Source organism: Mustela nivalis, assembly GCF_964662115.1.
Source record: "Mustela nivalis genome assembly, chromosome: 5".
Classification (NCBI taxonomy): domain Eukaryota; kingdom Metazoa; phylum Chordata; class Mammalia; order Carnivora; family Mustelidae; genus Mustela; species Mustela nivalis.
Genome location: NC_139024.1, coordinates 31,199,141 through 31,213,022, shown reverse-complemented (window position 1 = coordinate 31,213,022; position 13,882 = coordinate 31,199,141). Strand labels below are relative to the sequence as shown.

Sequence of the window (13,882 nt, the reverse complement as noted above, 5' to 3'; positions counted from 1 at the left end):
TTTTTTCCCTCTTTTTCTTTCGCCTCATGCATATATTTTTAAAGAATTTAAATCTCAGGGACACCTGGGTGGCTCAGTTGGTTAAGCAGCTGCCTTCAGCTCAGGTCATGATCCCAGCGTCCTGGGATCCAGTCTCACATCAGGCTCCTTGCTTGGCAGGGAGCCTGCTTCTCCCTTTGCCTCTGCCTGCCACTCTGTCTGCCTGTGCTCGCTCTCGCTCCTCTCTCTCTGACAAACAAATAAATAAAATCTTTAAAAAAAAAAGAAAGAATTTAAATCTCAAAAATAACTTTTATTTTTTTTCTTTGTCAGATTTTTATTTCACTTAGCATTAATGCCCGCAATTCCAGCCATGTTGTCACAGATGGCAAGATTTCCTCCAAAAGTAACTTTTTTTTTTAAAAGATTTTATTTATTTATTTGACAGAGACAGATCACAAGTAAGCAGAGAGGCAGGCAGAGAGAGGAGGAAGCAGGTTCTCCGCGGAGCAGAGAGCCCGATGCGAGGCCTGATCCCAGAACCCTGGGATCATGACCTGAGCCGAAGGCAGAGGCTTTAACCCACTGAGCCACCCAGGCGCCCCCAAAAGTAACTTTTAATTGGAAATACATTCTTATGGTACCAAATCCAAAATGACACCAAAAAGGATACTGCGAGAAGTCTCCTTATTGTCCTCAAGGACTGGAGTCTCCCACCCCTCCGAGAACCAGTGTTTCCACGTGGATTTAAACAAAGTCAGAAACAAACAAGGAAATCTAGGTAATTTTAGAAATATCTGGTCTCTCTCTCTCATATTCTTTTGTTCAGTGTTCATCTGTCATTTCTGGCTCCTCTGCTCTCAGGGGCTAAAAGAGCGGTCACTGCTCTCTGCTTAGACAACTGTCTCAGCCTCAGCTCCAGGCTGATTTTTAGCTTCTACAAGCCCTTGTCACCTTCTGCTGGGAAAGCCAGCAGCCACCTCAGGGTGACCATTTACAAGAGACTATGTATCTACCTCCACAGTCTGAATTTATATAAATACTTATCATTCTGCTTGTGTTTTAATGCAGCATGTGTGTATTTTACACACACTTCAACACATCAGGAAACATTTTCATGGACTGATTTGGGTGTGACATTCTCCTTAACATACAAAACACCTCATACTTTTGTTTCTTTTGACTTTTCTTTTCCTAATTCAAATACCAAATTGTTATTGTTATTGCCCCAAGAGATGGTATGTTCTTTGGGAGTGGGGATGGGAGGCAGAGATAAAAAGAAAGAAAGCCAAGCTCTTCAAGGGGAAGACGGAAAAAAAAAAAAAAAAAAAAAAAAAAAAAGGAAAGAGGGGGGGAAAAAAAACCGTCTGGGAATCTCAGAACATCTTTATTTCGCCTTTTAACACTCCGCCTTTCTGATTAAAGAGTTCAGACCCGCTCCCCCGCCCGCCTTCAATTATCCCCTAGCATCTTTTCTCAGAAGCTGTCACCACCACTTGCTGAACCGCAGCCCCATCGTGAGCCATTAGCCCGATTCTGTTCCGTTTCGCTTTTCTTTCCTCAGTTTCTCCCTGCAAGCTTTATAAATCTCCCTTGGAGGAGGAGTGTCCAAGCGGGTGGAAGTCTGCACACAATGCAACCTGAGAATTTCTGTCACTCTCTGCATATGCTCCTAAGTGCTTTAATCCCAATTAGGGGCGGCTGACACACGGTCCTATTCATTCCCATCAGCTCTTGAATACATTTGCCTAGAAATGAACTTCACAAATAGAGGCGCTCCTAAATGTGCCCAACAGCAAGGAAAATCGAATTGAGTGCGGGCTCATTCGGCGGCGGCCGGCAGAGGAGCGCTGAATGTGGAGGTGCCCCCAGACATTGCAATTCAGCAACACGCTCGCTGACTTTTCTTTGCACCATGTCAACCGAAAGAACCAAGAAATAAGTTGGGGAACTCCGGTTAAAAGGCAACTTGAGAGGCACTCTGAATACTTTTATTGAGCCGCTTCCAATGAAGGACTTAAAAAACAACAAAAAAGGCACCACAAAACCCACCAGCGGCGTCCGGGCTGCGTCCTGGCTGTGCGTTTGGAGTCTACCGGCCGCGGCGCACCCACCGGCCCCGCAATTAAGGAGAAAATGGCCCCGTCGCCTGCGTGTCATCTGGTGGCGTTCCCAGAGCCCGTCGCCGCCGCCCTATTCAGACCTGGCCTTAATGTCCCACCCGCGCCTCGGGGGCCGCGCAGCTGGTCCGCGCTGACCCGCCGGCCGGGCCGGGGCAGACACCCTCGGGGGGCCGCAGCCCGGGTCACCTCAAGCCCCAACTCCGCGGAGTCTCCGGGGCTCTATCTGCCCCGCGTCCTCGTCATTGGTTCCTGACCCCGGGCAGCTCCCTCCATCCTGGGATTCGAGACTGCGAGCCGGCCAGGGTTGGGGCGGGCGACTCTCCAAACACCCAGGGCCTCAAGGCAGAGAGGGTCTCAGGATGCTGCCGAATCGGCCCCCCGCCCCCCCGGGGACCCGAAGCCCAAGGGCTTTGCGCCCCGGCCACCCCCAGCTCTGCAGAAGGGTGTTCGGAATAGAGCGGCAAAACGAGCGCTCAAGGGCTGTTAGGGCCTCTTTTCTAGGCGGAGCCCAGCCGGGTCACACGTGCTCGGCGCCGGCAGCATTTCCAACTCGGCTCTGGGATGCTGCGCGGCGCGGGCGGGGACCGCCCCCCCCTAACGCAGCCGGGTCTGGAAGCAACGCAGTGGGGGGGGGGGGGTTAGCTCTCTGCTGCCCGCCCCACCCGCGGGCTGCTGCTCTCAGCCGCCTCGCCTCCTTACCCGCAACCCGTTACGCGGAGGGAGTTGTGTCCGCGCAGTTCCGCGGTGGGCAGTGGGCAGGACCGCCCCCAAACCCGCCTCGCCCCGCACCTCCGTACAGAAGGGATTTCGCTTTAACGGGGCCTCTGGACGCCCATTTTAAGTCCATAAAAAAGCCGAGTGGAATGTTTTGATTGAGTCTCAACATTGTCTTTGAATAAGGCTGAGACCATGTAATTAATGTGTCTTTTTAATAAGGGACAATACGGCCGTTCAAGCTATTTAATTTCATTTAATTTTCCATCCCATTTGCTGCACAGCCCGCTTTTACTTTTAACACCCAGCCTTTCACGGCCCATCTTGCTCCACTGGGCACATTAGATTGGTTTCACCCTTGCTTTTTAGGGGAGAAAAAATAAAAGAAAATGTGTTCCTTTCCTCCTTTGTGGACAATTTATTTCACTTGGGGAACTTCAACTCTGAGCCACAGGACAGAATAAAACTCGGCGAGCTGGCGTGAATGCCTCTGGCGCAGTCCCTTTCTTCTCGAGGGGCTGGGAACCAGCCACAATTGGCCATATTAATAAATAACTTTCCTCACAGTCGGCCTTTACATGGTCCTATTGATAAAATTGTTCGCGTGTCGTTCACGCTTTTTCACTCATTAAGGAGGGCCGGGGAGGAGCCCCGAACCCAGGCCCCGCGCTCGCCCCTTCCCGCTCGCAGTGCTGGTAATTTAAACTGGGTGTCATCCCGGAGTCGCCAGGCCAGAGGTTAGAGGGACATGTTCATGGCTTAAATTTATTGCCCTCGACTCTTCGGAGCGGCTTCCTCTCCTCCTCCCCTCCCCCGGCTTTTGCCATTCATGGGCCGACGGATCAAAGGCTCCCTCCTCTCCGTCGCTCGCACAGCCTTCGCGCGGCACGAAGAGGGGCAGTTGGAGGTTTGAGAGGAAAAATCGGTGGCTCCCTCAGAAAGTGGCCCCGGGCATGGCGCGGCTACCTGGTTAGAGCGGCCGAAGAATGTGGCCGCCGGGACCCGCCAAGCGTTTCTCTTCCCCGCCCCAGCAGCCGGGTCTATACAGGCCTTGAAGTTAGCACAGACCCGCCACCCACGTGTTACCGCACCGTTTGACTGGAGATGCTTAGACTTGAGACCCTTGACCTGACCTGGATTCCCCCCTTATGCAAACCTCGAGTCTGGGCGAGCCACTCACTCTACACACAGGTCATTGCTGTTGACCTTCGCAAAAACCCCGAGTGAAACGCTGAGTGGAAGCTGAAGTTCCATTATTGTTCCCATTTTACGGATTAGAAGAATGAGGCTCTGAAGTATTTCACTGACGTTTTTCCGAGTCTCGAATGCCAGACTAAAGGACCCCGAGGCTCCTGACAGTGTCCAGTATGGTGAACGCAGGTCTCCATTGCGGGGTGCTACGGAGCTTTTTTGAGGGCCTGATGGAGACCAACCGCTGAGTTACCGGTGTCGCCACCTTGCGTCCGGCCGCTGCTGTTAATCACATTCACTCCGGCCAGTGACCTAAGAACCACAACTTCCGCGGGCAGAGGCCAGTGGAGAATTCGGTGTAGTGGCTGCTGGGAGTCCTCCGCCCAAGTGTACAGTCTTTGGGCCTCCAACACACGCCAGAGACCCAGCCTCTCACGCCGCTCCGGGAATACTGCGTTGGGCCTGCTTCGTGGTTCGTAGGGTTTGAGGAGCGCCGCCCACGATGAGCATAGCGTGGCAGGTGCAGGAAGAAGTCACAAGTATCTGATGAACTCAATTACTCAGCTATCTTATGAAAAGAAATGTCTCTACACAAATTGGAGTCTTCCTTAAAAGAAAACGAGCACTCGGGCACTCTGGTTTAAATCCCGAAGTACGCACGTTCTCATAGTGCATGAACTGGGCTCAAAGTAGGAGTTCCCAATGCCCCCCCCAACCCCCCCAACCTTTGGTACAGTACTCCCTCCCCCCCCCCCTTTTAAAAAAGTTAACTCCAAGGATTTCCTCTAGGTTTAAAACGTAAAAGCAAATCAGGGCTTGAGTTGGTCGGTTGGCATGAGAGGGAGACCTGATTTTTAAAAGACCCAATCAGCACACCCCTCTTTAACCCTCTGCTGGGGACAAGGGCATAGGTTCGCCGGCAAAGCCATGGCCCTGAGGCCGCTTTCCATTCCCAGAGAAAGTGCGGGTCCGGGGTGCCCCCGAGAGCAGTGGTGCACAACGGACCACGTCTACCAAAACTAGTTCGGACGCTTCATATTTCGGGGCGAAGCTGGACAGAAGGAACGAAAAAGGGGTTCTAAATAGACGACTGGCGTGGACCCAATCCCCTGAAATGGTAATATGGTCGTTATTTAAAAAGTGTAGGTATTTTCTGGTGTTTTCCCATCAAGTACCTGCCTAATTTCTGTATGGCACACGCCAGAAATCAATAGAAGTTAACAAGTCCTCCAAACAGTCCCCATCTCTTTGTTTAATCTCCTTTACAATAAAGCCAAGGGGAGAGAATTAAAAATCTTTGAAGTAGACCAAGGCTCAAAGGAATCAGCCAAGTAGACTTAAAGTAGTCACTTATTTCCCAAAACTGGTTTGTCGGAGAACAATAAAAGGAAGTAAAATTTATGGAGAAATTATACAGTGGATTTGTCACTTAAAATATCGTAACTGTCTCGAGGACAATACCCCATGCTGAGGATTAATGGTCCCGCCGGACCTTTGATTCACCAGCGTCTTTTCTTCGCCCTTGACAAATTGGATTTTTAGGAATGGGAAGGTCGCCTGGACCATTGTGCGCCAGCCATTCAGAGGCCTCGATTATGCAGAGGGCTGAGGGAACCACTCCATGTGACCCTCTCGGGTGGGACTTTGCAGCTGCTCCGCAGAGCAACTCTCTCACCAAACTCCGCGCCCTTGCGCTCGCGGTGCCAAAAGGCGCCCGCCCCGATTGAAAAGGCGCAGTGCATGCCCGCCCGCGTCACTCCGCGGGCGGAGGACGCACGTCGGGGTGCGGCTCCCTGGCTCACGCGCGGCTCGGGCACTGTCACTCGAGCCCTGCGGAGGACCCGGCGCACCCGAGCGCCTGCCTGGCGGCGGCGGCAGCAATGCACGGAGCAGCCCGCGCTCCGGCCACCAGCGTGAGTGCGGACTGCTGCATTCCGGCCGGCCTGCGCCTGGGGCCGGTGCCCGGAACCTTCAAGCTGGGCAAGTACCTGTCAGACCGCAGGGAACCAGGGCCCAGGAAAAAGGTATTAGCCATTCCGACCTCCGCCCACAGCCTTTCGCCTTCCTTTGCCCTGGCCCTGGCAGGGGTAGATAGGGCAAGTGGAGGAAAGGGGTGGTTGAGTCGTTACCTGCCAGTTCTGCCAGGTGGCCCGGGGGACTCTGGTAATTCCCCGCAAGTCGTATTAAGTGAGAGCTGGACGTGGGCCGAGCTGAGGGGAAAGAACATGGCTGAGAGGGGACAGCCCCCGGTGGGGTGCATGGGACTCCTTACGCGCCGGGACCAGTCGGAACCCACGGTTTCCCCTGGATTCCGGGGTTTCGTTTGCAGAGGCGTGGCGGGGCCCTGCCTCTCTGCAAATTCGCCTTTTCTGTTTCACAACGCGCGGGGCGTTGAAGGCTTTTCTTAACTTCTTCCTTCAACGCGCTACTTTAAGGCTTGCATTTACCTTAATTTCATGTGTTGGGGGGCGGAGGAAATCCTTGGGAATCTCTCAGTTCCCAGGCGCCCCCCCCCTTCTTCCACTCCGCGGATGTCTGCTGGAGGGCTGGGGTAAATGGAGAGAGGGTGAGCCAGGTGATGGCTCCAATTGGGGCTTCCAGGGCGAGAAGGGCCCATTCGCATGAGGCACCCGGTCCGCGAGCCCGCAGCCGGGCTCTGGGAGTCCAGGGTCGCAACTGGGAGGCGTCGGGGCCAGCCCGCCTGCTCAGACTCTGGAGCCGCGGACAGACCTCTGACCGCAGCGGGGGTTTTAAAGCCCCCCCGCCCCCCCGCCCTGAGGCGTCCCAGCAGACCAGTGTCGGCTCACAGCGACCGGGAAAAGAAGGCAGGAGTCCCGTGGGGGCGGCGGAAGGAGGACCTTAGGTTTGCCTAGTCTCTGTCGAGAGCTTTCTTGTAAGAAATTGCTCAGGCGCCCCGCCAGCGGGACCTGCATCTGGCTCCTCACGTAATCATTCTCCCACCCCCCCTCCACCCTCGGCGGTCTAGAGCCTTCTTTAAATGCGCTTTAATTGCGGTTTAAATGGCCGGCGGTCCATGCTTTGTTCGCACACTCTCACTGCCGGGCTTGCGGGCACTTTGGCACCTAGGTGCTGTGCAGCGAGCGTCGGGAGGCATGAGAAGAAGGTGGAGGAAACTCTGGGTTCTGGGGCTGCCTTCAAATCGTCTCTCCCCTGGTATTCGGGCAGCTCTCAGAACCGCAGGAGCGAGAACTGGGGTGAGGGTGGGAGTGGGGAACGTCTAGGTATCAGACACCCCCAGTCGCTCAGGGAGGATGCTCTCGATCTTGGTACCGCCGAGGTGGGGGAAGAGGGGGAACTGTCATACTTGCCAGCCTCTTCTCCCTCCTTCAAGAAAGGGTCCTAGGAATCACCTTCCTCCCAGCAGCCCATAGCGGTCTGGCCACCGTGAACACAACCGTTTTCCTGAGTCCGGTGGGGTGTTGGATAAACTTTCCCTCTGGGTTGTGGGCCTGCCCGTGGCGCGGGGAAGAACGACCACTGCTTGTGTTGCAGGTGCGCATGGTGAGAGGGGAGCTGGTGGACGAGTCGGGGGGCTCTCCTCTGGAATGGATAGGGTTAATCCGGGCAGCCAGGAACCCCCAGGAACAGACTCTGGAAGCTATTGCAGACTTACCAGGAGGACAGGTACCGTGGGCTTCCCCCCACTGCCAATTCTACCTACCCCACGTTACTGAGGTGGCCATCAATATCAGGAGCAAAGTGCTTTAGCTGGAGGTCTCATTTAAATATCCCAACAACCTTGTAAAGTAGATACTATTATTTTCCCCGTTTGAAGAATGAGGGAAATAAGGTTCAGAGAGATCCAATAGATTTTCCAGGGTCACACAGCGTCAGAACAAGCATTCCAACCTTTCCTTTTAGATGTGTTTAGACCGATTACCCAGGAAATGACAGCAAGCTGTCCTGTTCCTTGTGTCCCAGATTTTCTACCGAGCGCTTCGAGATGTCCAGCCAGGGGAGGAGCTGACGGTGTGGTATTCCAACTCTCTAGCTCAGTGGTTTGACATCCCCACGACTGCAACTCCGACACACGACGAGAAAGGTACTAAGTCTGAGAGGGCCTCTGGCCAGCTGGGTGGGTGAGAGTCCAGCCCTGGATTGACAGGGCCTTTCCCTTGAGCTGTATAAAACTGAATTCACGCTAAGCAATGTCACCACTACCTCCTTAAAATCAACAGTAAAGGATAAAAGAGACAAAAATCTGCCTCGTGATTGCAGGGAAAAAACTGTTTTTTTTTTTTTTTAAGATTTATTTATTGAGAGAGAAAGTGGGGTAAGGGGAAGGATAGGAGAGAGAGACCCTCAACCAGACTCCCCGCTGAGTGTGGAGCCCCACATGGGGCTCCCATCTCAGGACCTTGAGAGCGATTAATCTACTGACACACCCAGATGCCCCCCAAAATATTCTTTATGAACTTAATGGGGTCATCTTTTCCTATTACATACTCAGAGACAATCATTTACTCAATTAAGAATCAATAAAGAAGACTTAACATATTATTAATCACATCATGAGCTCCAAAAAGCATAACTCAGACTTGGAATGGTTTCGAAGGTGGAGGGGCTTCTCTTCACTGGTTTGAAGGAGAGTGATGTACTTTTACAGCATTTTAAAAGCATTACGGTACTTACAGCTGGTCAGTTGGCAGGTACTGAGGCCCTACCATTTAAATGGTATTTATTCATTTCCCCTCCCTACTTAAATTGAATCTGGGATGTATCCCAGTTTCTTCTCAGATTTATTTGATCCCTTCCAAAGCCAAGAGTGGATTTATGCAAATTAAGGGGCAGTGACTAAAGAGAAGAACATTTTCAAACCTTCCCTAGAACACTGAAGAACACTTTCTGTGAAAGAAAGCTGGGAGGTGCTAAAATAGTTAAGATCTTGAGACCTCCCTTTTTATTCATAAAGCTTCCAAGACTTTTTTCCTTCACAACTGCTTTAGTGTGCAGTTTCTCCTAAAGACACAGTTATGTTTAAAGTCAACACAATGAATTCTGTAAAATATTTTAACGTGCTCTTCTCCTGAATTGTCTGCTTAAGTCTCATCACTTTAGAAATAGGGTTAAAGAAATTTATACAAATATGAGCATTAGGAAACATTCATGAATAAGACCGAATGAAGTTTATTCGGAAGGATGAATCACTTCGCTTCAAAGTATCACTGTCTTGTGGGTAGATCTGTGCATACAGTATTCATAAAACATTATCCTAGGTTGTTCCTTGTATCACACTGTATTAAATTCTCTTGTCAACTTCTTCCAGTAAAAGAGAAACATGATAAAAACCCTGTAGTGGAGAACTCTCAAATCAGCTACCACATGACAATTCTAACAGCTGCTGACCTTTCGGGGCCAGACATTTCTACACAGAACACCCCTCCTTAGGCACTCTCAAATAGTACAAAAGCAACTTGTTTGAGTGGTGGCTCTTGTGTTTTCATTTCAGCCAACTGATGTCAGAATAGACACCATTTTCCTTTTGGGAATGCATGGGTTATTTTGAACCCTGACTTCCCCACCTTTGAAATGCTTGAAATCTTGGCAACCTCAGGGTTACACCAAGGAGATGAGGAAACGTCACTTATGAAGTGTGTCTGATACTTTTGGCATAGGCTGGATTTCAGAATTCAGAGAACATGTCAGTTGGTTAGGATAAACTGAAAAAGGAACATATTGAAACAGGAACACATTTGCTTACCCCTTGAAAAAAGGAAGAAACAAGTAGAGATGGCTGCTATTCTTCCATTATTGACTAACTCCAATGGGTTTAAATTCCATGGTAAGCTTAAATAAAGTACCAACCCTTTGTTTTACGGATAAAGCTTTCTTGGCTTTGCAATGGACTAGAGTCATTCTGGGGCAGCCTCTGAAAACTCCTTCTTTAAAAAGGGGTGATGAGAGGAAGGTTCTGAGAAGGGAGGTTATTTAAGATATTAAATCAGCATACCCAATAAGGGAACCCAGGAAATCTACCCCCCCAACCAAGATTTATTTTGAGAGCTTCTCAATACAAGGTAGCAAAAACACTGAAATTATTTTATCTAAGTCTTCCATAAACAAATAGGTTAAGTTCTCAGAGGCAAATCCTCCCCCCTCCCCACCTTTTGCTTTCTGTTCTACCTTGCCTTCAGCCAAAATAAACAGATCCTTACGTGAACTTCCATCTTAGTTATCTAGGGGGACTACTTGCTTTATGCAAAGCCAAAAGTAAAATACATGAAGGGAAGAAGATCTGGAATTTCTTCCAGTTGTTTTTATAGTGATGTTTTAGAAGTTTGAACTGCTTGTGTACGAGGAGGAAGAGAATTTAACTTTTCCATTAAATTTAATGAGACAGACATATTTTGGGTACTTCCTTGTGCCTCAACTAACTTCTTTCTCACAAACATCCTTCAGTGTTATCAATCAACTGTAACATTAAAAAAGAAACCCACTGCAAGATCGTTGTTCTGTGTCCAGATGTAACGAGCCCTTTTTAAGTGAAAATTAACTACCATGTGATCAAAATCTGTTTCATACATGTGTCTCTTAATTGTGCTCCCAGAACCTGGCAAAATTAAAAGAAGTAATGTTAATAATATTAAAAAAAAAAACTTGATGCCAAAACATGTATACCGTTCCTGGTAGAGAGTTGTACACTTATTAAAAGCTGAGTATCTCCATGTATCTATATATATATATTCATTTGTTTCATAAAAAATAAACTATCTTTCCCAAGAGCTTTATTATTAAGCTTGGATTTGTATAGCTATCTAGGAGTTAATTAATTACTCCAGATGAAACAACTGACAAGATAATGCAACATCATCCTTCAGTTTTTAGAATATCAGGACACAGGGCTTTTTCTTTTCTCTCATCAAATTAAATGGGGTTAAAGAGGAAATAAAGATACAAATAATTTTGAAGAATAGCAGATCATAGTCCCTATGTGGTCCTTCAGTTGGTCACGCTCCAGGAAAACCTCAGGCAAAATGTTTAAGGCAGGGAGGGGGTGGGAAGGGTGCGTAGTTGACATAAAAGGCATTGTTCTATGAAAAGGAATGATTACATATGGCCCATACATACAAGATATTGTCTCGCCTGGTAATGAGGCGCTCACGACCATTAGATTGGTCTTTGTTCAGTTTATCCAAACTCCTTGACATACGCCACCTATTCTGCAAACGCCAACAGATGGGCCCGGGCACAGCACAGCTTCAACACTTGATTTAAAGCAACAGCTGCTCTCTGTTCTGGTCTCTTCCCTGGCCAGTCTGCCTGAGCGCTGCCCTCCCAACGAGGATTTGCTCGGATGGCCCGGAGGAAGTCTTCGTTGGAAAGGCACAGGTCACCCCTTTGGCCTCTTGAGTAATCCTAGAGGATGGAGCTGTTGACAAAGTTGGCCATTTGGGGCTTCTCGGGGTCCTTGCTGCGGGGGCTACCGAACTAACTCACTTCTTCGCTGTACCCAAGAATACTCCTGTTTCTCCTCATACCGCTGGTCAAAATCTGGGCTTTGCCTTGGGTGCGCTTTCTTTCTCTCTTGCTAGTTCGCCTCTCACTGGGTTGCTTTCCTACTCTTTCTCGCCCAGGGGAGGAGCGCTACATTTGCTGGTACTGCTGGAGGACGTTTAGATACCCCAACAGCCTTAAAGCCCACCTACGTTTCCACTGCGTGCTCAGCAGCGGCGGGAGCCGAGCCTACCTGCACCACGAGCACGCGGCTCGCCAAGGCGCTGCCCCGGCCGCGGATGGCCTTCACTTCGCTCCCAAACCCCCGGCGCCTGACTTTGCCGCGGCCGCCCCCGCTGGCCCTCTGCGGTCCCACCCGCACGCCCCGCCGCCCCTCCAGGCCTGCGGGGCGCGGGAGAGCATTAAGCGGGAGGCCTCTTCTGCGCCCTCCGCCCCTTCACCGCCCCCGGCCAAGTGGGGGCAGTCCAAGAAGGGCAAGGAGCAGCCGGACCGCGCCTTAGACATGAGCGGGGCCTCCCGGGGACATGGCCACTTCCTCGGCTTCGTGGGCGGCTCCCCAGCGGGGGGCGGCGGCCTGGCCTTCTACCCCGGAGTGCGCTCCGCTTTTAAGCCTGCGGGCTTGGCCAGGGCGGCGGCGGCGGCCGCACACGGCGACCCCTACCGGGAAGAGGGTGGCGGCAAACCGGGGTCCGGCCTGGCCTTAGGCAGGCTGCTGGGCGGGGGCCGTGCGGGCGGGCGCCCCGGAAGCGGGGAGAACCCCGCGGCGGGCAGCACGGGCCACCACCATCACCACCACGCGCACCACCACCATCACCACTCTAAGTGCCTTCTAGCGGGGGAACCGCCCCCGCCGCCTCCGCCTGGCCTACCCTGCTCTGGGGGCCTGCGCGGCTTCCCTCTGCTCCCTGGCCCCCCGGAAGAGGCGTCAGCCTTCAAGCATGTGGAGCGCGCCCAGCCCGCCGCGGCTGCGCTGCCGGGAGCGCGTTTCGCCCAGCTGCCCTCTGCGACCGGGCTGCCCGTCGAGCGCTGCGCGCTGCCGGCCCTCGACGCGGGCGGGCTCAAAGCCTACCCCGGTGGCGAGTGCAGCCACCTGCCTGCCGTCATGCCCGCTTTTACCGTCTACAACGGAGAGCTACTCTACGGCTCGCCGGCCGCCGCCGCTTATTACCCGCTCAAACTGCATTTCGGCGGGCTGCTCAAGTACCCAGAGTCAATCTCCTACTTCAGCGGGCCTGCGGCGGCGGCGGCGGCAGCGGCGGCAGCAGCCGCTCTAAGCCCCGCGGAGCTGGGCTCCTTGGCGAGCATCGACCGAGAGATCGCCATGCACACGCAGCAGCTGTCGGAGATGGCGGCCGGGAAAAGCCGCGGCCGCCTGGACGCGGGGACGCTGCCACCGGCCGTCGTGGCGACGGGTGGCCCTGGGGGTGGCGGCAGTGGAGGTGGCGGCGCGGGCAAACCCAAGACCGGCCACCTGTGTCTTTACTGCGGCAAGCTGTACTCGCGCAAATACGGGCTCAAGATTCACATGCGGACGCACACGGGCTACAAGCCGCTCAAGTGCAAAGTGTGCCTGCGGCCCTTCGGCGACCCCAGCAATCTGAACAAGCACATCCGTCTACACGCCGAAGGCAACACCCCCTACCGCTGCGAGTTCTGCGGCAAGGTGCTGGTGCGCCGCCGGGACCTGGAGCGCCACGTCAAGTCCCGCCACCCCGGACAAAACCTGCTTGCCAAGGCGGGCGAGGGCCCAGGCGCTGAGCCTGACTACCTCCCGGAGGCCGGGGAGCCCAAGAGCGACAACGACAGCGATGTGGACGTCTGCTTCACGGACGACCAGAGCGACCCCGAAGCGGGAGGCGGCGGCGAGCGCAACTCGTAACGAGTCGGCTCAGGAAAGGGTGGGCTTGGGGGGCGTGGACAGAGATGAGAAGGTGGGGGTGGCTCTGTTTTGGGAGAAGAGGAGCTCCTGGAAATACGAAGGATCCGGTTGACAGAGCCATTTTTATCCAGATTTGGAAGAGGGAGAGGTTCCAGGTCCGCTGCTTAAACTCAGAGCAAAGGTTTAGAAGTGTCTCAAAAAAAGAAAAAAAAAATCTGGCCTTCTGCGCCGCCCGAGGGCTATGGGTGTCCGCGCATCCTAGGCTCTTGGACTCGGCGGATAGGCACTCCCACGAAACGCCCAGGAGGCCTACTCTGAAGGTTTAAGATCGCATTCATATGAACTTCACAGCGCCCTTGAGGGCGCCGATTTTTGATTGCCATGTGTTTTGAAATTGTTCTTTTCTGTGGAGGAAATTGTGCCTTTTGAAACGACTTTGTGTGTGTGTGTTTTACATTAGCATTTCACGATATAGGCAAAACAGTAGTCACAGTTCGGTAGATGTGACAACCATACATTT

The 13,882-nt window shown here is 52.5% G+C and overlaps 1 protein-coding gene across 1 annotated transcript; it reads left to right on the top strand.

Annotated features, from left to right (window-relative positions):
• Positions 1 to 5,747: 5,747 nt before the first annotated feature.
• PRDM13 (PR/SET domain 13) lies at positions 5,748 to 13,362 on the top strand (the record flags this gene model as incomplete). Its single annotated transcript, XM_082732119.1, is given in 5 exon segments — positions 5,748 to 5,817; positions 5,820 to 6,031; positions 7,521 to 7,652; positions 7,950 to 8,070; positions 11,603 to 13,362. Coding segments are annotated over 5 exon segments (2,295 nt in total).
• Between the last annotated feature and the right edge of the window lie 520 nt (positions 13,363 to 13,882).